Genomic DNA, 27,851 nt, shown 5'->3' with positions numbered 1-27,851 from the left:
GGTCCGAAGAAGAGCTCTGCATGTTTCAAAGCACCAGGGGCTCCCAGATGGGCTCGTGGCAGGTGACCTCTCCGCCTTCCTTTCCCCACACCTGCTCCCTCAGCCGGCGCCTGGCGGCCCACCGTCCCCAGCGAGGAGCCGGGGCGACTCCTCTTACCTCCAAACAACCCTGAATAGGAGCCACCACCTGTCCCATCTCCTGGAGCCTGGAAGTGGGGCTCCGAGCAGCACCCCCGCACGCCCCACGGAGGCACGCGACAAGAGAAGCATCCGGCACCCCACCCGCATCCCCAGGCCCCGGAAGCCGTGTGGCAGGCACGGAGGACAGGTGCTGCCGGGGAGGCAGCCCCTGCGGAGGATTTGGGCCACGACCCGCCCCACGGCCTGGGATTCAACTAAGATGCTCCCACTGGGCCCTGGCTCCCTTGGAGAGAATTTTCCTGTTCTGAAGCTCCCGGAGGCATGCAACCCGTCCCAGGAAGAACGAAACGGGGAGGCCCCCTGTGAACGTCTCCAAGCACCTACAACCAGCTGACTGCGCCAGGCTCGTGAAGACCAGGAGAGAAACGTGCTCTCGCGAGTGCTGAATCCCAACCACGGGAGCCGAGAATGCTCCCCCAGGGGGCCCCCGGGCCGACGGCCGTCCCGACTGCAGCTCGGCCCGCGGTCACGGCCAGTACCTGTGTTGTCACAGTGGGAGTCCAAGGACAGCGGCTCGTCCCGGGACGAGGGGTCCGTCCCCGTGGCCAGAGGACTTCCGGGCGGGGCTTCATCGGAAGTCAGCGTCTCCTGCTTGGGGGTGGAGGGTTCGCTCTGTGCGGCCCGGGGCCCTCTGTCGGGACTGCAGGCTTTGCTTTCGGCATCTGCAAGGAAATCCAGCCGTCAGCCGAGCCCCCATCTCCCTCCCTACGTGTCTTCACTCGTGCTAGGGGTCTTGCTGGAAGAGTGGCACCCCAGGCCCCGGCATGGTACCCCCGTCCCTTCCCCACACCTCCCCAGACTCCCTCTCCACATCCGGGCTTCCGCGGGAGGCCCAGGCACCGCCGCACGCCCAGCCCCCAGCCTCTGTCCACTGCCTGTCCGCGGGAGACTGGCCACCGCCCCCGCCACGCCGGTACCCCAGCAGCGCCCCCCCATTCCCATGCTGGCCTCTGCCCTCTGGTTTGCTTTGGCCAACGGGGCCTTGAAGCAGCAGTGATTTCAGAAGTGCTCGCACACCCCCACAATCGAGCCCCCACCTGTCCTCGCTGCCGGGATGCGCCGGGCCAGCGGGCTGGGGACAAGAGGCAGATGTACAAAACGGGGCTGCTCCCGTCCAGCCAGCAGAGACCGGCCCCAGACAGGACGACACCCACCGACAGCTGTCTGCCCCGAGGAGCTACGGGGGTTGCAGAACATTCTCGTGGCTATAGGTAACCTGTCCGCTTCCGTGCCCACTGTTCCACATCGGTCCCCGGCACGCAAACCATTGTCACCCGCGGTGCACCCAGGCCTGCATCCGCACCAGGAAGGCGGCGGGGAATGAGAGTCGATCCCTGCCCCCCGCTGGTGCACGCTCTGAGGCGCTGGAAGCCTAGGACTGAAGCAGGTCAGAGCAGGGGGTCCGTAAGGGCAGACGGGAGGCCTCCGAAGAAACCACCCCAGGCTTCCGGGAGGACTGAAGGGAGGGCTCAGTGCCTCCCCTTGCTTGGGACGCAGTTGCTGGAGCCCTTGAGGGTCTGGCCTGGGACGGATCGTTCACCTCCAGCCCCCGACTTAACAGGAGGGCGTGGTGCTCAGGGGCACACCGCGTCCGGTCCCACGGCCACCAGATGGCAGGTCCGGGCTTAGAAACAGCCAGCAGACGATAACCACTTCCGAGAAGCAGAGCAGACTGGGCACGGAACCCCGCACACCCCCTCAGATGCCACATGGCGTGCACAAGGCCACCCCACGGAGCGCGGCACTGCGGGGCCAAGAGCCTGGCCCGGGGCCACTGCCTCCCATCACTGTGGGGCCCGGGGCGGCGCCGACCTCACATCAGCGCTCCCTTTACCGCAGCCAGTCTCAAACCCCACCCGCTGCCTTGCGGGCCTCCAACAACACCCCTTTCACCCCCAGAGTGACACAAGAAAGAGAAGGTCTCGCTGCCCACGCGTCCCATCCCGTGGCAGGCCTCCCCGGTGTCCGCTTCCTCACCTCGGGAGAGATGGGAGAACAACATCACCGCGGGCTTCACAGCACCCGTGTGGGGATTAAGTGGGTGTGTCTACAAAGCACCCCGAAAGAAAGGACGCCCTGTGCCTGCCACGACCCTAACTGCCGCTGATGAGCGCTGATGGACGGACTGCCCGGGCCCCAGGCTGGGGGCAGGCGCCCAGGTCAGAGCAACGGGCTTCCCCCGTGGAGCCCTCACTGTTCCTAGGACGTGGGCCCAGCCCACGTATGTGACCCCGCAGGGACGGGAGTGGCCGCCATGGCCCAGCACTGCCTCCCCCCGGAGGCCACAGCCCTCTCCCCGGGAAGGGCAGAGAGGTCAGCCAGGCCGGAACTCTGGAAATCTGCAGCTGGGAAGGACTCATCTCTGCAGCCACGTCCCCTGACCAGAGGGTCCAGGCGAGGGCTCAGCAACCTTTCCCAAAAAAAGAGCAGAAGGCTAGTATTTTAGACTTTGTGGCCCACACGCCATCTGGCCCCAAAATTGAAAGTCTTCAATTTTTTAAATTTTTTTTATTTTTACAAAATGCGCTTTAAGCTTAAAACCCTTGACTCAGCCCAAGGGCCTTCCAAAAACTGGTCCTGGGCCAGGTCTGGCCTGCAGACCAGCAGCCACGGTTCGCCAATCAACCCCGACCCAGGAAAAGATGCAGACGCCAGCGGGGAGAACAGCCAGGGGACACGAAGAAAGGCCACAGAGCTCAAGCTCAAAACCGGGCTTTCTCCCCCCCCGGCTCAGGACTGGTTTCCACGTCCTCGACACACGGCCAGGACGGGCTCTGCCGTCAGCTCACAGGGTCATTGGCACAGAGGCCGGCCAGCGCGAATGGTAAGCTGTGCCCCACCAGAGGCCCAGCACGGGCACCCCACAGCCGCCGAGTCAGTTGCACGCACCCCTTTGCCAAGCAAGGCTGGAACCTGCCATTTAGAGAGGCAGACTCCCAGTCTATGAAGGACAGGCCATCTCCTGCCAGTGACGGACACTGTGGTTTGTGGCAGTGACCGCCCCCTCCTCCGCCGTCATCATCACCAACCAGACAGCGGTCAGAACGCTGACTCAGGAAGGCCCATGGGTCTGCACCTGCCGCCGGCCCGGCAGTCTCTAGCAGACAGGCCGTGGCAGCGTCCCCCACGCGTGCCCAGCTTGGGGCACCTGTAGGACTCCTCTGGACCGTGCTCAGAGCTCCCGTTCACAAACCTGTTCAATGAAAAGTTACAGTTCCCAAAATAGCGCTGCTGGCAGGGCCGTTGCTAAGGAACGCCGGCCGGGGCGGGGGGAGCTGTGGGCGGCTGTCCCCTGCGCCTCACTGTGCAGCCAGCGCTCCCTCCCAGCCGTTCTGTCGATGCCCGCCCTGCCCCGAGTGCTGCGGGGCACACAGTGGAGCACCCGTGCTACACGGAGCAGCCACGGCGCCCGGGACCTTCACTCACAGACACACACACACACACACACACACACACACACACGCACACACGCATGCACAGGCTGCCCCCGGCGTCCCTGCTGCACAGAACCACACGCATGTGATTTGGCACTGCCCAATCCCCCCTTCCCCGCCAAGGAAGGAAACCTCGTGCCTCCCAGGTCACCGGACAGAGCACCGGAGGGACAACCATCTCTTCTCTCCCGTGGTAGAGGACGAAATTCCTGCAGTTAGAAGGCCAAGTGCGTACATGCGGGAAGATGGAGGAACGTGCAGGCCCTTTACTGGCTGCCTTTAGGCAAGAGATGGAACGGAGAGGCCAGGGGGACGCTGGCTGGCCCCCACCCATCGCTGTGGAGTCAGACAAGTGTGACCAAAGCAGGGAAGACGGGCATGGGGGGGGGTCACCTCCTTCCTCCCCACCCATGCCTGGTCCTCCTCCCATGTCTCTTAACAACAGCCACGGGTCCCTCCCAGGTTCCGACAGACCACCAGGCTTTTCGGAACAGGAAGAGGGGTGGGTCAGGCTGGTTGATATAATGCCCGGGCTCCTAGGATCAGAGGACAACAGCCCCAGAGAGGGACACAGGCTCGCTCCCCAGGGCTGTACCCTGCCTGGGAGCACCAGCCCGCTGCTCACTGCTTTGTGGGCCAACTCCCAGGTGACAGGTGCGGGGTGGAGCCGGGTGTGGGTTCGTTCTGGCCACGGAAGCTCAAGTGTGAGGTCTGGGGCACCTTGGCAGCGTCCCTGGCCAAGCGTCACCGCACCCCTCCCCACCCGGGGCCAGCAGGGCAAAGGCTCGGTGACGCGGCCCGCAGCAGGGAGGCACTCGGGCTGCAGGCACAGGCCTGGCCGAGAACAGGTGGTGGCCGCTGAGGAGTCCTTCGTCCAGACCCAGGATGGGGACTCACGCCCCACCCCTACCCCAGACAGAGGCCAGCAGAGCGGAGGGGCTCACCGCTCCACTCCCAGCCCAGTGCCCAGAGGGGGCCCACACCAGCCCAGGGATTCTTAGCCACCAGCAGGAACACTGGGACAAGCCAGGGCTGGCCTCCGCCCCCACCCCCCCTCCAGGCAAAAAGCATTTTCTGAGCACGTGCAGGGCAGAAACACCAGTGCAGGCTGGTGTTCACCCAAGGGGGCTGCTGCCCCACACCGGCCCGGATCCCGCTGTCGCTGCCACTCCGGGGAGGGCACACGCAGGACAGAGTTCCCCAGAACAAGGGCACGTCCCCCTCCTCTCCCTGAGCCCAGGCCCCTTCCCAGAAGCACCCTACCGCCCCGCTAACAGGCCCCCTTAGCGACGCCCGGGGCAGGCCCACTGCCGACCCACTCGGCCCCGCACCCTGCTCGGCCTTGGGCTTATCACCCACCAGGAGTGCAGGGAAGAGGCCAGGCTCTGTGGGACCCGCCCGCTCTCCAACCTCATGCACATCACCCAGCTTCTCCCCTTTCACCGCGGGGGCCCTTCCCGCTGCTGCTGCTGGACGATGGGCCCCACCGCCTCCCTGGTACTCTCCAGCTCTCTGCTTCTCAACCCCGGTGGCACAAGGCTGGAGGCAGCTGGAGGGCTTATGGAGCACAGGTGCCTGTGTCCAGACCCCAGAGCCGCTCGCCGGCGCACTCCCCAGGTGACGGTCATGAGCAGTGGGCACTGAGGGCCAGGCCCGTTCTGATGTCCTGGGGTCCCACTGAGACTCCACGCCCTGCCCCCCGGGTCGGGTCGAGGCCGCGCGTCTCTTTCTCCGGGCGTGACACAGCTGGGCCGTGACTTTCTGTTGGCCTGTGGGGTTACCAACCGCGGCACCCGTCCAGGAGCGTATTTCCAACCCCCAAGGAAGGACGCTGTGTGCTGGACCCCCCTGGCTCCCGGCTCATGATCACTCAGCGGGACCCAGTGGGATCGAGCGTGGGGGTTGCCAAATGACATGCCGGGACCCAAGGCCGGACACCGCCTGCTCCGTGTGGCCTGTTCAGCCGTCCCACGACATCTTTTAATGGGGCTCAGAGCCGAGGGAAAGCACAGCCCTCCTCGGCAAGGCCCCCCTTTGCTTCTCTGATCGGAATCAGATCCACACCTCGGCTTCCTCTTCACTCACTGGCCATAATAACTGCTACGATGGGCGATAAAGAGGCCTTAATGCTGTTCTTCCCTTCCTTCCCCAAAGTCCGCAGGAAGGTCTGTTGGCGACATATTCAAAATGCGGGGTTTGGAGCTGCTTTGTCCCATCCCGACTAAAAGAGTCCGGACTCCCATCAGCAACGACAGTCCCCCAGATCTGAGGGTCGGACATTCAACACCTGAGTGCCACAGCACCTGGAACCAAGCACCCCACTCACACACGAAGTTCCACCCCCTGGAGGAAGCAATTTCGGGGGCCGGTTTCCCAGGAATGTGGCATCATGAAAACCCGTCCGTCTCTGCAGCTGAAGAGAAGAAATGAGGGCAGAGGCTGAGCCCGCTCACACCGGGCCCCCCTGTCTTCCTGAGGCCCCTTCCCAGTCCCGATGCCGGGACCAAGCCACAGAAACCCTGGACATGGGGCCGGGAGTTCCATGTGCCTGCACAGCCTCGGGGAGCAGACTGCACGCAGCCAGGCCCCCCCGGTTGGGACTCAGGAGCTCCCGGCCACAGCGAGGTCTGCCGAAACCTGCGCCTCCACGAAGGACCAAGCACGGAAGGTGTGCGTGAGGATCCAAGCCCTGTGGCTCGTCACCCCCGAGCGTGCGAGGACAGGCAGGAGCTCCAGAACGTCGTGAACGATCAGCCAGCGAGCACACGCCCCATGGTGAGACCTCCGGAGCCGTGCGGACGGTGTCTGGGCCCTGGGCTGCGTGACCTTGGGGCGGGCCACCCCAGACCCTCACGTTCCTCATCTGCAGAGTGGGGTAAGCACCAGTGCGGGGGCAGGGGGCACAGGGAAGGGATGAGACGGGTCAGCGCCCAGAACCCCATCGATGCTTCCCAAGGGTGACAGGGTACGAGAGGGCCATGTGAGTCAGAACCACCTGCCCGAGTCGGGGATCGTGACGGAACTCGAAACAAAAGCCAATGCCACCAGCTCGGGGAAGCAGGACGGAGGGCCAGCCCGCCCCATTCCCCCACAGATGACAGCTCTCAGCTCCATGCCGGGTGCAGACGTGGCTCGGAACCTCAGGACAGGCCTGACAGGGAATGGCCCCGATGGGGAATGGCCCCTGGGGAGGCCCGGCTGGGGCTCAGCCCCCGCTTCCAGACCCTGGGCCCCCTGATAGCTGCTCCGCCTTCGACAGCCTCCGGGCCCCACTTACCGCGCTCCATCATCTCAAGCAGACCCTTCTTGATGAGCTCCTCCCGACCTTGCCTGCCGGCCATCTTCTTCTCCAGCGCTGCACAACACACAAACGTGCCAGTGAGTCACCACGGAGCCCGCCTGCACCTCCCGCTCACAGCAGGGGACTGCGGGGTCGGGGGCCACTGGCAGGGGCCTTGTCCAGGAACCCCAAGCTTCCCTACTATGCACTCTGCTGAGCATCGCGCAGTTGCCCCAGACTCGAGGCAGAGGGATCACTCTGCGGGACAATCTCCTTTCTCTGTCCAGGAAACGATTTGCCTACAAACGAACTCGGTTTCCGAATACGACCCCACGCCATTCCTCAGACCCTTCCTGGAAAGATGCCAACTGCAGCTATGAACCATGATCACAGAGGGTGGGAGGTCCCCCACGCGTGCGAGCGCTCTGCCTGGTGAGGACGGCAGTTGGGGACATGGAACAGAGCCAGCCCCTCCCGTCGGAGCATAAGGACCAGCGGCAGAGGACAAACAGGTGACGGTAATGAAGTTATGGATTTAGAAATACTTACTGAGCACCTACTATGTGCTAAGTGCTGAGCATGCACTGGGGAGTCCCTGGGGAGAAGAACCAGCCCCCCACTTCTCAGGGCTCCAGGGGGCTCTAGGAGGGAGCACGCAGTGATAATGGGGCTATTCTAATGATCAGAGCTAATAAAGGGTTTACTGAGCACCTACTTTGTGGCAGGCATAGGGGAGCAAGACGGTACGGCCTCTACTTGGGGACACCAGACAATGAACATCTACAAACGAGCAGGCAGAATGACGCAGAACCCGAGGGACAGGGACAGGGTCTGGGAAGCCCCGGCCGGGCTGAGTGCCGGGGCTGGCTTCCCTGCGGCTGCTCACGCTGAGAGCTGAGCACGAACACCGAAGACCCGAACTTCGGGAAAAAGACATTTTCAGGCCAAGGGAACATAATGTCCTTTCTTAGTCCAATTTCCAGGTGCCGGAAATATGCACAAAAATGAGAAATTGAGCCCTGACTTTGGGAGGTGTACACAGAGCGCCTGCCGTCCGGTCCAGCAGACGGGGGCGAGCAGAACCGGTGTAGAGGTGAAGACCTGAGGGACCCATGGTCTGGGGGCCCGGCCCACACACAGGACGTCACCCGCCCTGACTCTTGAGCCTCCCAGTGACCCAAAGAGGCCGCTGCGAGGGTCTGCTGTCCCCATCTCAGGGGACTGCCCGCCCCCCACCCGGCACGTTGCAGCTCAGGGCCCACATCCCAGACCACAGCCTCTGGGAGCCATCCTCGCAGGGCTGCCCCTGCTCGCCCTTCCCAAGCCACTGTTGGCTTGTTTGTCTCTTTAAATCACCTTTAGATGTATGTCGTCTCATGCTAACCAGCAACGCCTGTGAGGTCAGTCATATACTGAATACGCTGGAACAACCCCCCATGCTCGCGGGGAAGAATGATTTAGAATAAACGAAAGGCAGTCCTGTTCCCCAGTTTTCCAAATGCCGGCTGAAGGCCCCCAGGTGGGGACCCCACAGGTGTTTGCCTGCAGACCTCAGCCCACCTGTGGGGATCCCACAGCCTGTCACTCCCCCGCAGCATGAGGCTCAGGGGGCCTGGCACGTGGAGCCCACAGACTGCGTAGCTCAACCCTCCAAGTCTATGGCCCAGAGCACATCAGGGGCTCCCAAGGTCACAGAGGTCACTGTGCTCCGGTCCCCTGTGCCTTCCCCAGCTCAGTACCTTTGCACGAGCTATTCCCTCTGCTACAATGCTGTTCCCTGCTTTTCTCAAGGAGCCAATCACGCCTCGGCTCCACGGTGACTCCTCACCTGGGATTGCTCAGATCATCCAGCCCACCACACCTCCCCCCAGCACCTGCTCAGCTCCTCCTCGGCCCCACAGGGACCGTGACCTCTCCAGGGCTGGTGCACATGCCCGCTGGCCTGTTGCTCTCTCCCCACTGGGCAGAAAGCGCTGAGTGCTCGGGCCCCCATCTACTTGGTGCCTGGCACACAGCAGGCAGTCAGGACTCCTGCAGGAACCCTGCTCTGCCTTCATTCTCGACAAGGAGGACTGCTCAGTCAGCCTCTTGGGGGGTTAAGAGATGATCTGTAAACTGTGTAACAAGTGTGAGCGGAGGGCCTGCTGCTCTCGGCACCCCTCCCCCACCCCATCGGCGCCATCTCTGTGTCCTAGGAGCTCTGGAACCTGCAGGATTCCAAGGATGGAAGGAGACCGGGGCCCCGGGGACCGCTAGAGACAGCAGCCGGCGACCAGCCCTTCCCAGGCTGGTCCCCAAGGCCTCGGCTAATCCCACGTGCACAGCTCCCTTGTTAATGGTTTCCAGCCATAGTCAACAAGCACGTGCTCAGCAATGAGGCCCAGCAGGAGCTGAGATGCCTTCCCCCACTGGGGTTTGCTCCTCAGGGCACTGACCTCCCTCCCCTTCACCAAGGACACCCGTCATCCAGGATCAGACCTGAGCCAGGCTGCCAGGGGTCACCCCAGCCCGTGGCCTGCTGGCTGCTGGACCCTGGGCCGGGCTTCTCCCTCGGAGCCTGGAGCCCCTCCCCGAGGTGGGTGGGGTCCCGGGAAGGGCACTGGCCCGTGGGCTGGTCCTCTGTGTTTACTTGGTCACTTTACTTGCTATCACGGCCAGCTGTGTCATTGTCCCCGCACCTGTCCTCCGTGGTCCAGTGTCCTGGCCACAGTTCCTGCTTCGGACGCTAGGGGGCGGGGGCAACGGTACAACCCGGCACAACCCAAACTTCCCACAGAGCCGGGACTGGCAGGGTGTGAGGATGCCGCCCACGGTGAGTGAGGGAAGGAAGTTTCTGGGCCCTTTGCAGGGAGGGCGTTGGGGTGGGAGGGCCCGATAACCAGCCTCTCTCTGCAGGAAGAGGTTAGGAGCCCGGAGCAGCTGGCTCTGGTTTCCAGTAAGAGCCGGGATGGGGGTCTCGACCCTCCCGGTCGCCCAGGGGCCTCCTAGGGACCGCAGGCCCCCGTGTTGTCAGAGCGTGGTCAGCAGGGACCCTTGTCCCTACCCCGCCTCCCTGCCCCGGCCTGCAGGGACTCCGGGACTGCCAGTGACTTGTGTGCCCGTGAGTCTGGGCGGTGAGGGGGTTGCCGGTGTGCCCGTGCTGACCCGCCCCAGCCAGGAGGTGACCTGGCAAGGCTGAGCAGCTCCTGCCGTGGGGGCCCAGGGAGCTCGGCCCGGCCTCCCATGGGGGCACCCGCTCCCTCTCCCCCACACTCACCGGACGTTGTCTGCTTCAGCTTTTCGTTTTTCTTCTTCCTCCATTTCCAGGGCTTGAAGATCCTGCCCAGGGTGGCCAGTCTGCTGTTCCTCCTCACCGGGGGGGTTCGGATCCCTGAGACCAGATACTCGGAGCGCGCTGGGGGGGCCTGGTCCATCTCATCTGCAGGGGAACACCGAGGAGGGGCTCAAGTGATTACCAGCCCTACATGGCTCCGCGGGGGGCGGGGGTTGCTGCGGTGACTCCCCTCACCCAAGGGGCCACCAGTGACTCTCCAAAGCCTGGGGCTCATTGCCCTGGGTGCGTACCCACAGGTGGCACATACCAGCGCCTGAGTTCCTGTGCCCCTTCAAGGGAAACCCTCCCCGCTGGAACCCTTCTGTGGCCTGCCTGAAGCCCTCCCCCAATTTTGCACTTGGCCACGGCAATTTGAGGACTTCTCAAATTCCCCATGAAATCTCTCTCACCCCAGGACCTTTGCTCATGCTATGCCCTTCACCTGTGCTGTTCTTCTCGGCTTCTTTGCCCTGTCAACTTCAGCCACTCTGCTAAATCTGGCTTTCTCTACAAGGCTGCACCTTCTCCTGCCCCAGACAAGGTGCAGAGCTTTGCCTTCTGCTCCTGAAGCTACTTGTGCCAGCATCGAGGAGTCCCAATGGTCCCTGGGTGCCTGCCCTCCCGCTCAGCTGTCAGCTCTCTGCCTTGACCCTCAGCACAGGCCTGGCCATGCTCCTCACTGGAGAGCCACAGAAGGAGTCCGTCCATGAAGAGGCCAAGGAAAGTAGCTCTCCTTTGGATCCTTGTTCACAAAACTATGCTGTTTTCGCACTCTGTGGGACACAGAGATGGACATCCAAGGACGCTTGTGGCACCGAGACTGGTATTATCAACAGGCCACTGGCTAAGTCACTGATCATCCCTCCTATCTGTGACCCAGTATGGACATGAAAGGAAAGAAAGCAGAGAGGCAACCAGGCCACGATCGATTGTTAGGTCAAGAAAATCACACACAACATCACACGGCATACACCAGCAACATGCATGAGGGCGTCGTGCAGAGAACACGGCTGCGCAGAACACGTCTGCAGGGCCCTCGAGCCACAGAGGACATGTACTGCTGGGAGAGAGGAAGACATGAGCTTCACCACTGGCCCTTCGGGAGTTTATGATGTGTTCACGTTTGAAGAAAGAAGACTCGTTAGAATGGAGAACAACGCAGCGGACAAGACGGAGAAATTAGAGAGTTGCGTGAGAGCAACCTTCGCTGCCCCCACGGCTCACCGGACCCCATCCACTGGGTGTGGCTAAGACCGTGCTCAGGCCAGCGCCCGAGAGGATAGAGAAAGAAGCTTCAGTTGCCCCAAACCCCTCCTGGTACAGGGAAGGGACCTTTCTTCCAGCAGTGACGAGGCTCTGAGTGCCCTAAGTTTCAACCTTTCCGTGTCCCTTGGGCGCAGGTTCACACACCCGTCAGTGCTCCCCGGTGTGGCTGTGGGCACACGTGCCCGACCGTGGCCAGGACACTCCGTGCAGACGTGTGCACATACACACACGTGTGCACACACATGTTGCCTAGCACACACACTGCTCCCCACAGACAGGGCGGGGGCTTACACGGAGCCAAGAAGCCCCAGAGGGACCTGAAGCTCCTGGCAGAGCAGGGCTGGAATGAGCGGTCTCAGGAGCGTTATCAGCAGAAGGAGGCCCCCAGAGGGGCCAGGCCCTGTGACGGGCCGGTCGCCGTCAGATCTAGCCCTGTGCCCCACATGACAGGGGCCCCCAGGGACACGCGACCCCGGGGAGCAGCAGTCAGACGATCCCCAAGGTCTGACACCTATCAGTAGCCCAAGGCTCATTGCAAGGCACCCGCAACTTTGACCTCAGTTTCCACGTCTGTAAAATAAAGATAATGAACACCCCAGATGTCTCGTGTTGAAAGGGAGACTCAGGGCAACCACAGAGACTGGAAACTCAGGTAAACACATTCAACACAAAGTTCACTGAGAGTATGTTACAAACCCTGCCTAATAATATTGTCCGTTCTAAGGCTCCGTAGACACGCTGGTTACCGTACCATGCTGGTGTGGGGGGGTCTCCTGGTAGAAGTTTTCCTGGTGGTTTATATTATACAAGGAACGTGAGAATGATGGTGAGGTGAAAGTCAGTCCTGGCTTGTTCCGGGTCAGGGACCACCCGACTTCCCCTCACAGTAAATCTGTAAGATACAGACTCTTATCCATTGTACAGATGAGCACACTGAGGCTCAGAGCCGTGAGCCACCCTGCCGCCCCACAGAGCGAGGAAAAGCTGGAAGTCGGCATGACCTTGAGCAGTGTGATTCCAGAGACCCCCCCCCCCTTGTGTCTCTAATCTGCTGCTAAGGTGACTGTAAATTTGTGCCCAGAGCAGGACACAAATGAGGAAGACACCAACAAAAGGCACAAACCAGGAATCCCAGCCCACCAGGGTGTGTGGCCACTCTCTAGCCGTTACTGTTAACTGTACGGCGGAGACCGTGTCCATGGTGGTCGACAAAGCAACCCCGTGTCGAAGAAGAAGCGTAGGGGTGACTTGTGGGAGAAAGCAGCTTAGTTTTCGTGCGTGTTCCCAGCACCCCTCAGGGGCGCAGGAAGCGTGGGCGAGGGAGTGAGTGGGAGGAGCCCCAGGGCGTGGGTTGCAGAGTCCTCCCACCACCGTCTCCCCAGCTCTGCGCTCCAGACCTCCAGACGCAGGAAGCAGACCGTTCCCAGAGGAAGTTCATTCCATGTTATTATCCTCTCCTTTCCTTTCCACCCATAGAAGCGGCCAGAGCCACATGGCCCCGAAAGGCTGCTGTCCTGCAGGCATTTTGGCACAAGGGGGAGAGAACAGCCCAGGTCCCCCCAAGCCTCCAGGCTGGTTGGAGGAAGAAGATGAAGATCCCCAGGGAGGTGCCTGGGGACGATGGACTATATTGTCGTCACTTGGTCCATAGCTCACAAAAGATGGGGGCGGTTACCAAAAACACAGAGCCCATGAGATGAGCGTCTGCAGAAATCCAGAGGAAGGGGGTTCTGGTCAGGACCATAGCACCCAGGGTTTGGAGACGCCACGAGAGCACAGGAGAAAGGCATACTTGGGGCTCTGAGCTTCCTAGCAGCCAAAGCAAAAAGGAGCAGCACACAGAGTAAACCATAAATCAGACCCCAAATCCCACCCCATTGGCTACCCACACCACCGGGACTCCGGTCCAGGCCAGCAGCGGCTCCCCCAGATGCCCCCACGGGTGCTCTAGCCCGCCCCCTCCCACAGTCCCCCCACCCCTTGAAAAACAGAATTCTAGTCACACCACTTTCCTGCACACTCCTGCCCTTTCCCTTCTCCTGCAGCACAAACAGCAGACGGAGCACCGAGCCAGGACAGCTCCCCACATCTCCGCCCGGCCCCCACCCAGTCACCTGGGCCACCCTCTACCCGTGACCTCCTCGTCGCCATCGCGTAACGTCTCTGGCGCGCCACGGAAACCAGTACGGTGCCGTCACGCGGAACGCAGGGGCTACGACCAGGAATCTGGGCTCACATCCGGGCTCTGTCCCTCACAGATGGGAGTGGACGTGCTGACCCCATCGCCTCCCGGCACCCTCGCGCCCCCCACGGCCTTGCCGGGGAACTGAGGGGGCCGTGCTTCCCATGTCCTTGCCTGGGGCTCGGCCACGTGGCTCGCTCGACTCCCTGCTCCCCCCACCACACTGTTGTCCCTGGCGGCTGGAGCATGTACTCGGTCCTCACACACAGCCAGAGCACAGAAGGGCCCTACTCAGGGGCTTGAACTTGACCCAAAATTTAGAAGGAGCCTCTGAGGTCTCTTCATCCCCATTTACCAAGTATCCCACATGCTGGGCCAGGACAGACACCTTCATCCGAGCAACTCCTGGGGGGCCCTGCTGTCACCAGGGGAGCGAAGTCCAGGTGGCAACGGGCTCCAGCACCCCCCCCCCCGCACCCCGGGAGGGATGCCCTCTCCCTGCCACCTCCCCCTGCGGGGCTCAGGCCCAGAGACTGGCCCAAGGACAGAAATTTCAGAAAAGACGCTGTAGCATCCAGCGAAGGAATTCTTTACCGGCACCTCGAGGGCAGAGGGGACGTCAGTGTGTCGCTGACTGTGTGCGTGGGGGTCCGTGGGAGCAAGAGGTGGGTGTGTGCCCTCCCAGGCACAGAGCGGCCCCACGCACTCGAGGGCACGCAGGCGTGTCTGGGGGCCAGCGTGTCTGGGGGCGTGGCTGGGCCCAACGTGGCGGGCGGGCGCGTTCCCGCACGTGTGTCCGCAGAGGGCAGGCAGGGCTGGGTGGACCTGCGTACCCACCCCATCCCCGACCCGTGAATTCAGACACCATCTCCCTGGGGCTCCGGAGGAAGCCGCTCCCCGCGCCGGGAGGCTCCCGGAGGTGCAGACGCGTTGGCAGGTCCCTCCAGCCTCCGAGGGACACGTGCTGCGCCAGGGCGACCTCTGCCACCTGCGAAGCATTAGCAGTTAATTAACGGAAACTGTTCCCCACAGCTGCATGCGGAAGTAAGACAGGCCCCCCTGGAGCCGGCAGGGGCCCCCCGGGGCTCCCGGAGGAGGGACGGGGCGGGTGGCCGGCCCCGCTGACGCGAGACAGCTGGAGCTAAGGGGGCAGGCCCCAGCCGGCGCCCCGGACAGCGCCTCTCCTGGTCCCTAGTGCCCGGCCCTGCCCACCTGCCCCCACCACTGGATCCCACAGACGTGTGGCCTGGCGCTGTTCCAGAACAAGGCAGGGAAGGACGTCAGTGCCGCCGTGACTGAGCTCACTGGGCTACCGGCTGCCTGTCCTGCCTGGCCCGGGGTCAGCGTCTGTCTTCGTGCCATCCCTCCATGCTTGCTCTGATGGCTCTTGGATGTCGTTCTGGGGCGTCCCGTTGATTGCAGCCGTCTGTCCTTCCCACCGGAACGAACAGGAGCTGTGGCCATCTTGCTCACCGCGAGCTCTGGGAGGTAGAGCCACCGTGGCGGGAGCCTGGACCCGGCCCCCGTCCGTCTGACTCCAACGTCCCCTCCTTAGTGAGCTCCTGCTTCCTCATCTTCCTTCCACTGACCTCCTGTCTCTCTCCTTGTCCTTCACCTGCCCCCAGAACACGGCGGGAGGCAAGCCCCCCCACCGCTGCGTGGCCGGCCTCATGGGGAAGGCAGTGCCCTCCGCGTCCAACGATCCAGACGCCCCCTCGGCTCGTTTCCCTCACTCATCCGCAGGCTCATCCGTCTGCAGTGGGCTGAGCCTGCCGGGGCCGGGGCCGCTGTGCGGGAAGCAGACTCGCTCACGGAGTGGGAGGAAAACACGAAGAGGAAGCAACGAGGGAACTTCAAATTACGGACTAACTCATGTCAGAACCTGGCATGCCTACCCGCCCAGCGGGGCCTCTGTCCTCCGTGAGCCTTCCTGGCCCCAAAGACTCCATCCCGCGATACTCAGCAACCGCCTTCTGTGAGACAAGCACCTGCTAGGTGTGAGGCACAACGAAGCAGTGCTGGGCCCCCCGCCCCCCACCGCCAACCACAGAGAAAACCAAGATGCCTGGAATTACCAGGAAGAACAAGTCGGGGGACAAGACGTGCAGAGGACACAATTCTTCCTGCCTGGGGGGCCGGGGTGGAGGGCAGCGAGAACTCAGAGGCCACTGGCGGCGCAGGCAATACTTGATTTGGGCCTCGGGGTTTGACAAGGATTTGCAAATCCATCAACGTGTGACAGGATGTGGTATGTGGGCAACGGGAATTAGGGCCGGGAAGCACGATCGGACGTCCCCAGTCCCCGCGGTTCCGGAGAAGCCCAGTAAAAGCCGCACGCGGGAAATCGAGGTCCACGTGGAGATGCCAACTTTCTGCAGGGTCAGTTAGTGACCCCCCCACACACGCGCGCGCACACACATGGACACAAGTGCTCGCGGACACACATACGCACGCAGACACACGTGCGTGCACGGACACACACGCACATGCACGGACACACACGTGCATGCACGGACACACACGCACACACAGACACACGCAAGTGCACCCACACGAGACTGCCACCAGCACCACCGGCCGCACATAACAGGAAGAACGTGATCTCCAAGTAAGAAAGGCATCTTCAGTTGTGAGTAGACTGATAAGAGAAAAGGTAACAATTCTGTCTCATCCTTGGTGTTCCTCTCTGCCCAGCGTGGGTCTGTGCACTTGAATCTGGGAGCCCTGAGCTGGAGCTCGGGATTCCTGGAATGAGAGTGAGAGGGGAGGTTGGGGCCCGGCCAAGAAGAGTCGCATGGGGCCGAGACCGAAGCCCCGAGGACGGGCAGTCCTGGAGGACGAGCAGTGGAAAGGCCTCAAAAGTGCGGTGTGGATGGCCGGATGCAGGGCTCCAGGCTGCAGGCAGGGGGCCCTCGGAGAAGGGACAGGCAGGGGAAGGGGGGCGGACCGGCACAGAAAGGAGGGAGGGACCCAGAGATGTTGCTGAGACAGGGTCGTCACCCGAGCCGGGAGAGCCAGCAACACGGGACGTGAACACACAGGGAAGAATCCGGAAAACAAAGACGGGCCACAGCAACACCTCTGGGACACTTGCTGTTGTTGTGTGACAAGCCCCATCCGGAGCCCCTACCATGAATGAGCTCATCGCTTTCCTATCGAGCTGCTAGAAGGAGGGTCACTACTTGCATCGCCCCCATCACAGGGACACAAATGGAGAGAGAGAGATGGGAAATCACTTCCCCGGGTTACGCAGCAGAGGTGAGATACGCTCGGAAGTCAGGACACCCACTGGCGAAACCCGCAACCTACGCCCTGCGTCAGACCACACGGACGGGAGGATGGCGTCCCCGTTAGGGGTACGGGCTGGGGGATGAGGCAGGCCTGGAGCTGAGACCGTCATCAGAGCAGCACAGACCAAGGTCATGGCATTCAGCTTCAAAGGCCACCGGCTTGTGTCCAGCCTGCAAAGGTTTGACATCTGTCTACAGAGAGGTGCCGGGTGTTTTAAGTGACCCATCACCGGGGTCTGAACCTCCGAAACCAGATTTTCAAAATGGACTTTAAGTCTCCCCGATGTGAAAGTACGGCTGGTTGAACCTTTGCTCCTCCTGGAAAATGCTCCAGTGACAGCTGAAGGGCAGGACAGGTGGGGGGTTCTGACCAGTACGGTGTTCACCCGAACGCCATCCAGGAAGGAGGGAGCACTCCGCGGCATCACGGCCGGGGTGGACATGAGGACTGGCCGCTGGGGTCAGCCGGGGGCCGGCAGGGGCAGGAAGAAGGGTGAGTGTATTCAAAAGTGGGGAGCCTCTAAGGGTCGATGGCCGTCTTCCCAGAACTTGTGCAGGCTTTCTCCACCATCTTCCAGCCTGCCCCGCAGAACCCGCAACCTATCACAGCCCCCGGGTGGAAAAGCACAGCTTCCCCGGTGCGGAGGCCACGGGGCCCCCACGGCAGGGCTCCAACCCTCTCTGGGTGCCCAGCATGGCTCGTGGCGTGTAGAGTACGTGAAGGAGAGAGGGAATGCATGCCCGAGCGAGAGGTCTGGATCCTGCTGGAGGGAAACAGACGTGGGATCGGAATGCAGGTTCTCGGTTATGAACAGCGACGCGAGTCACCTCTGCGCCCCTTGACAGCGGGGGTCATTAAATTCCTGAGCAACGTCAGGCTTCACGCTGCCGCACCCCGTCTCCCGGCTGCCACCACAGGCAGATGGCGTCTCCTTGCCGTGTTCTGCTCGTCAGCCGACGGCTAAGAAACACAAGAGCCTGGCTGAGCTTCCGGGAGAACGGCGGCCCCAGAATATCGTGAATCGAGTGGTTGCTTAATTGTAGGAGGTTTTGAAAGCCCAAGGGGAGCCGCCAAGTTCTTCAGCATGTCTGTTCCAAGCAAACAACCCCAGGGGACAGGGACTGAATTTCCAGCTCCATTTGACATTTAAGAAGAAGAGGCTGGGGCGGGAGGGGTTGTGGGGACGGGACCCATGTAAGAAGGTCACACAGCTGGTAAGTGGGGGACTGGCACGGGAGCCTGGGCTTTCCGACGTCGCGCGCACCCGTGCACGGTGACAAGTGTTTCCCAATGCACGTTCCACGGAACCCTGGCACGGGACGGGCTCTGTGGTTGAAGGCGGGTGGGAAAACACCGTCCATGCTGAAAGCCCTCCCTGAAGGACCACCACACACTATTAGCCAACAAATGCTCTGAGAAGTCCTGCAGTCAGCAGCTCTATTCAGCTGCTTAGCCAGCTTTTCCTCCACAGATGGATCGGGCCTGTTTACGCCCTGCTGCCCAGACAGCCATAACCACTCACCGGCTGGCGCGAGAATGGATCTGGAGCGGTAGATGGGAGAGGAAGCCGTTTAAACGTACTCCCGCTAAGAAGCGTACACGGCAAATTTATTTTTGGAATATAAACGTCTTGTCCCCAATATCTGTATTCCAAAGACAAAGGGGATCCTTTGAGACCCTCCTAGAAGTTGGGCCTCGAAGCTCCCCATGTCTCCGAGTGTCCTCCAGCTGCCCGAGGCCCCCACACAGCAACGGTGCAAACATAAAGACCAGACAAAGAGCCGTCGACATCCTGACACTCGCGGGGAAACCAAGGCACCATTCAAGCGGTTTCGTCTTCCTCGCATACATTGTGGGAAAACCATCTGATGAGAAGGCCCATCTGTTCAGCATCAACCCCACAATTCTGCCAACGGTCGCTGGTGTCTGCCAGACATATGGCCAGTTCTCCAAGTGACAATCAGCTCAAATCTGTAAATCAAGCAGGTCTGGAAAGGCTGTGTGGAGTTTGGAAGCAGGAATAAAAGCGCGAGGAGGCCGGGATCAGGGAGGGAGGAGGGGCGCGTGGGAAAAGCAAAAGCACCTTCGTCGTCACCAGCTCTGGCGTTTGCCAGGGTTGGGCTCAGCAGGAAAGTCTGTATTTGCACATCAGCAAATGCTGACAGAAATTATTTAGCAAGAAGCCCACGGACTTCGCAAAGACTAGAAGCTGCTTTTAGAGGCAGCCCCCTGAAGAGCCTCTCCGACAGAGGAGAGAACAACGAGTGTTCCGGAGAGAGGAAAAACCGTCAAACAAGGCACCAGGAGACACAGCATCGCGCTGTGAGTCCAGACAAACGAAACCGTCTGCATCTTCAACGCCCAAGTTCCCAGCCCGGACTTTCCAAACCAAACTGTAAGAGGAGGTTCTTACAGGCCAGTCCAAGCTTAAGGGCAAATGTTAATTTTTTACAATATGCATGTTTAAGCATTTTTTCTGAGGAAATTAAACGTGTTTAAATGCTGGGAAGATTCTGAGCCAATAGATTCGTATTTTGAAAACGTGTCCCACATTCATTTTGCTGAGGTCAGGGATGGGCAGAAGTTCTCATACGCATCTCGCATCTGTCTCCGGTGCTGTGGGCCACACGTTCTGTGCGGTGACGGCCAGCCACCGACGAAAGCAGCTGCAGACGGTCCTAAGTTAAGAGGCCCGGATAGGCTTTCATGAAACTTTATCTGCAAGAAGCGGTGGAAGGCAGATCTGCTCTGTGGACAGTTTCCCGCTGTTTGCCAGCTCCTGCCGCAGGGGCTCCCTTTGCAAATGTCTTCAGGGAAAAGGTATCCCCTGGGCGTTCGGAGAAGAAAGCGGGTGAGCAGGAGTGGTTTGGGCTCAGGATCCTTGACCTCCGCTTGCACTCCTGACCCCTGGGGTCCCCAGGCCAGAGTCATTCCCCGCCTCCAACTCTGCAGCCTCCGATGGGTTTCCCAGCGTCTATCTGCGAAGCCCGGCCCCCCCAGCAGACAGGGTCTGCGTCACTTCCCTGCTTAACGTCACAGTGGCCTTTAGGATGACACACAAGACCGCAACAGTGACCCCAGATTCTGGGGTCGGCTTCAAGCGTACCTCGCACCACACCCCTGCCTCGCCCCGTTGATGGCCGCCTCTTCTCTGCCTCGCCCTGCTCGAGCTCTCCCGTCATAAGGCTGCCCCCATGCCAATCCCTCTGGAAGCAACTTCTGCCCCTGATGACCTCCTACTCACTCCTCATGGTCCCATCCTCCGCACCCACCCGTTAGGCTTCCTGTGACGTTTTACACCACGGACTCCAGTACAATTTAGAATTAGCCATCGATCTGCCTGTTCATGATGGAATGTCCTCCTCTGCTATCTGACCGGGAGAGCAGGAACCCAGTATGTCCCACGTAACTGCCTCCCCAGGCCCAAACACAGAGCCCGGGAGGGCCCAGCAAAGTTTCAGCAAGTATTTGAGAAGCAAAAGGAAAGGAGAGGCCGACTTCTCTGTGCTGGTGCTCGAGTCCACGGTCTCTAGCCGTGGGGAAGGCGAGCGGCCACTTCTGAGGTGTAAAATCCTACAGAACAAGACACGTTTCCCAGGATTGGCCGAGCTGGCTCCCTGCTCAGTTTGCTGACCATGCAGCCACACTGTGTTTTAGCCTGGCACTGCCTGCCCTGGTGCCTCAGTGGTTGACTTGAGGCCCCTGAGAGCAGAAGCCGCTGTGCCTGAGAACAGGCAGTGTCCCTGTTTTCTTGCACTGTGGCTCCCAACTTCGCCACAGGCCCTCATCCTGGCCCAGATCCCCCGGCCGCTGTCCCAGAAGCGACAAGAAAGGTGGCCACAGCCCAGCCAGGTGGCAAGTTCGCACAGCTCACGTTTTCCGGGAACACGTCATGGCCGGTGACACCTGTCTCCTTGGAGCGGGCTCAGAGTCTCCGGCTGCGGCTGGGAGCCAGCCCCTTAGTGCCCCCCAGGACAGGCGGCCCCAGCGGATGGAAGCTCGGCTAACCTGCCCCAGCCACTGCTCTCCGTCGTCGCGGGGCACCTGGGAGCCGCTCCGGTGAGGCGGCCAGCTCTGCCCACTCCCACTGAAGAGTGGGAGACTGGACTGATTAACTGAGTAACTCACCCTTGAGACAACTTGGCTGACTCTGGGAACACCTAACCCTGTGCTCCCAGGCCCAGGGTCTGCTGGATGGCAAAGGCAGGGCGGGCACCCGGCCATTATGACTCTGGTACCCACATCCTCTGCTGCTCATCCGCCCCGGTCCGGGTCCCCCCACGTGGCTCCCAGGTCCCTGCAACATCTGACCCCCTCACCCAGCTCCAGTGGCCTCCGCTGGCATGAGAATAAATTCCACTTTGTGCTTCAGCCCCCGGGGGCCCTTTCCACCTCTGGAGCCCTGTACTTGGTGGCCCCTGGAGGGACCCTCTCCTTCCCACCTCTGCCAGCCACCTCCTCCTGGTCTCTCGGCTTTGGGTGCCAGACTGTCCTCCACGGGGAGACCCTTGGAGCTACAGCACAACCCGGCTGTGCCAGGCAGAGCTCCTCGGGGAGCTCTCCCTAGGACTGTCCCTGCAGGAGAGGCCCCGCCCACATCCGGCCCCACCCACGACAGGCCCCACCCACAGCCAGCCACGCCCACAGCAGGATCTTGAGGGTTCTGGAAAGGAGCAGGGAAGGAGGGAACAGAAGGGCCGCCACGATGGAGGGGCTCTGTGGGGAAGGCAAGGTTGGTCTCGGCCTCAGGTAAGTTTCCGGCCAACTTGAGGACACCTGAGGATGCCTGGCACAAATCCTGAAGACCCAGCGGGAGGCAAACGAGCTAGTCAATATGGCGGAAGAGACTCTTGCTTGGATGGACCCACCACGTTTTGTGTCTCCACGCATCACGGCGGCGCTGCGAACAGTCGCGGACACGTTTTCGCTGGAAGACCTATTTCCAGTTCTTTTGGACGCACACCTGGGAGAGCGACCGCTGGTTCTTAGTCCTATTTGAGAAGAGGCCAGCCTGTCTCCCACGTGGCTGCACTGCCACGTGCCACGACTTGGATGAACACCCAAAAGAGCATGCCGGGCATAAGGCGCAGTCCCAAAAGACGTGCATGGGTATGAAATGGCCAGAATAGGTAAACATTGATCGGTGGTCACCAGCGCTGGCTGAGGGGAGGAACACGGGGTGATGGCTGATGGGTCGGGTTTCCATTTAGGTGATGAGAAAGTTCTGGAATTAGAGAGAGGTTGCACAACCCTGTGAAGGTACTGAAGACCACAGAACTGTACCCTTTATAATAGTCTAACAGCTAGGGAAACCAAGGCAGAAGACAGAACTAGTGATCTGGAGGACAAACTGAGAGAGAAAAAGGGTCAGGAGAAAGCATGGAAGAAACAGCTTAGAAGCCACGAAAACAGAATTAGGGAAATAAATGATGTCATGAAACATTCCATTGTCAGAATTACTGGGATCCCTGAGTGGGTAGAGAAAGAGAGACGACTAGAAGATATAGTTGAACAAACTCTGGATGAAATTTTTTCCAGTTTGGGGAATGAAACTAACATTCATGTCCTAGAGGCAGAAAGAACACCCCCCCCCCCCCCCCGCCAAGCTCAACACATCTAGAAAGAACCTCAAGGCATTTGATTGTGAAACTGACAAATCATAATTTTAGACCAGAGCTTCTGAGGGCCGCTGGGGGAAGAGTTTCCTTAAGTACAGAGGAAGGTCCATCAGGAGAAGGTCAGACCTGTCCACAGAAACCTGGCAAGACAGAAAGGGCTGGCAAGACATATTCAGGGCAGTAAATGAGAAGAACATGCAGCCAAGAATACTTTATCCAACAAGGCTGACATGGAAAATGGTTGGAGAGATAAAGAGCTCCCAAGACTGGCAAGGTTTAAAAGAGTATGGGACCACCAAGCTGGCACTATAAGAAATACTAAGGGGGATTCTATAAAAGAAAGAAGAACCCAAGAGCGACACAGAGAAGAAATTTATAGAGACAATCTATAGAAACAAAGACTTCACAGGTAACACGATGTCCATAAAAATGTATCTTTCAATAATCACTCTCAATGTGAATGGCCTAAATGCATCCATAAAATGGCACAGGCTTGCAGACTAGAGAAAACGACAGGAACCGTCCATATGCTGTCTACAAGAGACCCATTTGGAACCTAAAGATACACCCAGACTGAAAGTGAAAGGATGGAGAAGCATCTTTCATGCCAACGGGCCTCAAAGAAAGCTGGGGTAGCGATTCTCGTACCAGATAAATTAGATTTTAAACGAAAGACTGTCGTCAGAGACACTACAGCATTCTGAAAGAGGCTCCCCACCAAGAAGATCGAACAACTGTAAATACTTATGCCCCCATATGGGAGCAGCCAACGACATAAGCCAAAGGTTAATCAAGAAAAAGAGTCATATTGCTATCCATATATTAATAGTAGGGGATATAATAGTTAAAATGTTAAATTTAGGGGTGGCACAGTCGGCTAAGGATCTGACTCTTGGTTTCGTCTCAGGTCAAGGTCTCGGGCTCCCAGGATCAGGCTCCGCGCTCAGCTAGGGTCTGCTTGCGATTCTCTCTCCCTCTCCCCTTTCTGCTCGTTCTCTCTTTCTCACTCTCTAAAATAAATAAATCTTTCTAAAAAATTAGAGAATATTGAATTCAGGTATTTTAAATGTTACGTTGAGGTCATTTTACCTCTATTAAAACAAAAAGCATGTCCTGACCCAGTGGTATAAGGCAGGGTCAGACTAAAAAAACTGACCCAGAAGAGTGGTGGTTTCTGGGTAGGAAAAGGTCCAGCAGTCCTGCCCTCGCCCCTTCGCCTGTGTCTTGAGCGCGGCATGCCCCGGTGCTGAGGAAAGCCGGTCCTAGAGAGTAGCTCAGGCGATCCTTCTAGACCCAGCAGGTCCGCAGGGAGCCAAGCGGCCTCCCCATGTGCTTGACGCCCGTCGCTGCCCCGCCCGGCCTCTGCCTTCGCGCCTGCCAACTCAGCCGTTCGCCGAACCGGGACTCTGAGGTCCACGAGGAAGCCAGCCGGGATGCCCAACGGTAACCCCCACACACATCCGGGCTGTGGCTCAGGCAGATCTGAAAGGGCCGCACAAGCCTAAATTCTCGTGCAAACCTCGCAATTACCCTGAATTAAAAGTGCGCAAGGACCACAGATTTCAGAGCGTCCAGGCTGGGCTCTCACGATGCCGCGTGGAGGCACCGCTTCGGCTGGCGAGCGCACACGTGCTCCTGAGCGAGCTCCCCAGAAATCGGGCGGCGGCCCTGTTCCACTAGGCCTGAGCAGGGAGTCGCGGGCAGGACCCCAGATGTGAATGGACTCTGGAGCAGGCTCCCCCGGGGTCCCCGTGAGCCGGACACCAGGACCGCGTGTCCTCCCGGCTTCCCTGTGAAAGAGGCGGCAGTGCGGGGGGAGGGCACGGGCTGGCCGCCCGAGCCGGTGACTCTACACAAGTAGCGCCCAGCCCCTGCCTCCATGAGAGACGTCTGAGGAGCTGCTCACACCAGGTCCCTTGCGGAATCCGTGCCACTGCCCTAGGCACGGCTCTGCCTGAGACCCCACCCACTCGATCCCCTCCTCTTCCCTATTTGTTTCTCCTGCGACCACTTTCTTATGAGTTACTCGCTCCCAGACCTGCATCCCAGAGTCCCCTTGCAATAAACCCAAGCCAAGACCACCACCTATTCTGTCCAGGTGCTAGTGTGACGCTGTTAGTGAAAGTGGACATGCTGTCTGCCCTCGATGGGCCCACAGCCTACCTGGGCTCACAGCCTGCCCGGGGTCACAGGACACCTGGGCTCACAGCCCACCTGGGGACACAGGACACCTGGGCTCACAGCCTACCCGGGGTCACAGGACACCTGGGCTCGCAGCCCACCTGGGGACACAGGACACCTGGGCTCACAGCCTGCCCGGGGTCATAGACACACAAGCATCAATCAAAGAACTGACTTTATAACTGCCCTGTGACAGCCTATAGGTAAGTGTTCTGAGGGACAGAGTTGTCTGAGGTCAGGAAATGGGGGAGGGGACAAACGTCCTAGAAGGAATCAAGCTCAAGCTCAAATGAGAATGAGTTTGGGCAAGCACTTTCCAATCAGAAAAACACAGTGCGTGAAGCCGCCTGGAAAGAGGCAGCTTGGAGACTCACACGCACACCTGTCTCCAGAACTTCTTCACGCCCGTAGATCTTGCCTGTCCATAGGAGCCACGTGCCAAGAGACAAGTAGAGCCTGGGAGGGCTAAGTGACTGGCCCGGGACCACACGGCACCAGATGGCGGCCCCGGACGCGAACAGCGGGCTTCACATCTTACGGGGCGAAGGAGATTTCTACACACCTCTGCTGCTCACCCACCCCCGAGCCCAGACCGGAGCGTGACAAAGTGCACGCCTTGCCCCGCTGCTTTCGCAGACTCCGCGGGTGCTGTGGACCCCAGAACGATGCCGGTCCTCCCCACTCAAATGCCTCTTAAAAGTCATTACTCTCAAACTCTCAAAATGTCGAAAGGTCTTGAGTCACAGTTTCCAGCCTAATGAGCGAATCCCCACGTGGAAGTTTACATGTGCTGCTGGAACGGAGTCCACGGGGACCGCTCGCGTCTCGGCCTCGGAACTCATTTCCTTCCTCATCCATTAAGCAAATGAAGCGGAGCCTGAGATGCTCCCGGTGGGTTGAAATGAACACGGGGAAGGAGAGAAGGCAAGGACCGCATCCCGAAGGCATCCGGACCCTGCGGAGTGAAGAACATCGGATGCGGAGCTTCTCACGCAGCCAGGAGCCGGGGGTGCTCTTCCCGGGTGCCTGGTCTGTAAATTGCCAGGGAACCGCTCAGGGCAAGTGCGACAGGACCTGTCAGAGGCGTTGAGGGATGACTGCAAACATGGGTGAGTACGTGAGAAGGGCCAAGCCTTCAACACACAGTGGACGGGACAGAAGATGGGGCAGCCACTGCGGGGAACGGTCTGGCAGTTTCCTGACCAATTACCCAAAATCACCCTCTGATAATTCTGCTCCCGGTGTTTCTCCCAAAGAAGTGAAAATACACGTCCGCACAAAAACGCCCGTGAGTACTCGTAAGAGCGTTACTCGCCATTGCCAGAGAGTGGGAAAGGACAATCCAAGCTTCCACCAGCTGATGGAGAAATAAAATCCAGGCTGCCCCACAACGGACCATCACTGATCCATACAAAGGAATGAAGGCTGCACGCCCGCTCCCCTAGATGGACCTCGGAATCACACTACGTCACAGAAGACCTCGTGTGACACATGGTTTCACTTACACCAACCATGGTGATGGTGGCACAGGCCTGGGGACATAAAACCACCGAATCGTATACTCTACGTGGGTGACTTGTACGGCACGTGGATTATAGCTCAATAAACCTGTTACAAAAACAGAAAAACACAAGACAGTTGAGGCCGGACCACATCCTCTCCCAGCTCCATTTCCAAGCCAGTTGAGAGCCGTGGGGGGTCTTTCCCCAGCTCCCTGGAGGGTAGTGTCTCTCACGACAAGTGGACCTCTGGACCCAAGGCTGCCGCCCATAGCTGTGGTCCTCGCCGCCCCCGGTCAGGAGCTCCATGTATCAGAGCAAGTGTGAGCACGCGCCAACATTGTCCACACCCGCTGAGTTCCTCTCCCCACCACAGACTCGCTCAGGTCAACTCACCTGCTTCTGTAGCAAGAGCTCACTCCCTCCACCCATCCCAATGTCCATGCTTGCTGTTCCACAATCCATTGGCTGCACAAAAGCAGAGTGATGGTTAAAATTACAAATCGGTCCCTACCACACCCTGCCTACATTCCCTATTGGCTTCTCCCTGATTTGGGATCAAACCCAAACTCTCTGAAGTCCCTCTGGCTTCCCTTTCCCATCTCCTTCCCTCTATTCCAGCCACACTGACCATACTCTGCATTTCTGGAGCATGCCCAGTTGGTGGCTGCCTCAGGGCCTTTGCACCAGCTATCCCCTCTACCTGGAATGCATTCCCCCCAACACGGCCACACTGCTGACTCATCATCTCCAAGTCTCGACTGCATCAACGTGCCCTCCCTCCCCACCCACCTTCTTCATGTGGCTTTTCTACTCCCCTCACAGCTGACTCTGAGACTTCCCTTTGGGGGTACACAGTGCTGTCGGATGCCATGTTGTGTATTTACCTATTGGCTTTTCCACGGGAATACAAGCCCCTGGAGGGCAAGGGTTCTGTCCAGCATCATACGCCAAGGACAATAGGGTCTCAATACATTTCTGTTGGATGCCAGCCACCCCCCACTCAAAGTCAGCTGCCCTCAGGAGGGGAGTGCGGGAGGCACCCAGGGTCTTCCCCAGGGGATCTGGTTTTGCCTGCTCTTGGTCTCATCACTGGTCACCCAACCAGACTGGCCACTTTGTGATTCCGAGATTTCTTTTGCTGCAAGAGCTCTACATATGTCTTCTCTCAGAAAACCCTTTTTCCCTGCATTTTTGGCTGGCCAACTCCTACTCCGGATCACAGCTTAAACTTCACTTCCTCCCCCAATAAATCTCTTTGCAGAGTCGGGGCTGGGAGCCCTGCTCTGGGCCCCCAGGCTGTCTATCCCTGCGGCCTTCCATCGAGTCTCACAGAGCACCTCTGGCTTCGTCGGAGGTCTTGCTGGAAGCCTCCGTTGAGCACAGAGCCAGGTGGGACCACCCCAATCAGGGCAGGCCCCTGCACAAGGTCAGTCCCCGGGAAAGGGCTGTGGGGTGAGCAGCGGGCCCCGCAGGCCTGGCTGCCCAGCGTGGGGCAGCACCTGCCAAGCTTGGACGCCACTCATGGCCAGACAGCCTGCCTGTTGGTGCAAACTCTCGTGACCTGCCCAAACACGGACAAGTCA

At 59.8% G+C, this 27,851-nt stretch overlaps 1 protein-coding gene across 2 annotated transcripts in view; it reads right to left on the bottom strand.

Moving 5' to 3' along the window:
* Positions 1-27,851, bottom strand: part of PHACTR3 (phosphatase and actin regulator 3) — a 205,923-nt gene that overhangs the window by 79,950 nt on the left and 98,122 nt on the right. For both annotated transcript variants that reach the window (XM_045980169.1, XM_045980170.1), the window contains exons 2-4: positions 10,172-10,333; positions 6,913-6,990; positions 681-863 (exon numbers count right to left, since the gene is read on the bottom strand). In XM_045980169.1, coding sequence (XP_045836125.1) covers positions 681-863; positions 6,913-6,990; positions 10,172-10,333 — 423 coding nt within the window. The remainder of the gene's footprint in view (positions 1-680; positions 864-6,912; positions 6,991-10,171; positions 10,334-27,851) is intronic.

This window comes from Meles meles, chromosome 16, assembly GCF_922984935.1.
Source record: "Meles meles chromosome 16, mMelMel3.1 paternal haplotype, whole genome shotgun sequence".
Classification (NCBI taxonomy): Eukaryota; Metazoa; Chordata; class Mammalia; order Carnivora; family Mustelidae; genus Meles; species Meles meles.
Note: the sequence above shows the minus strand (reverse complement) of the source record. Positions and strands in the feature narration are given on the sequence as shown.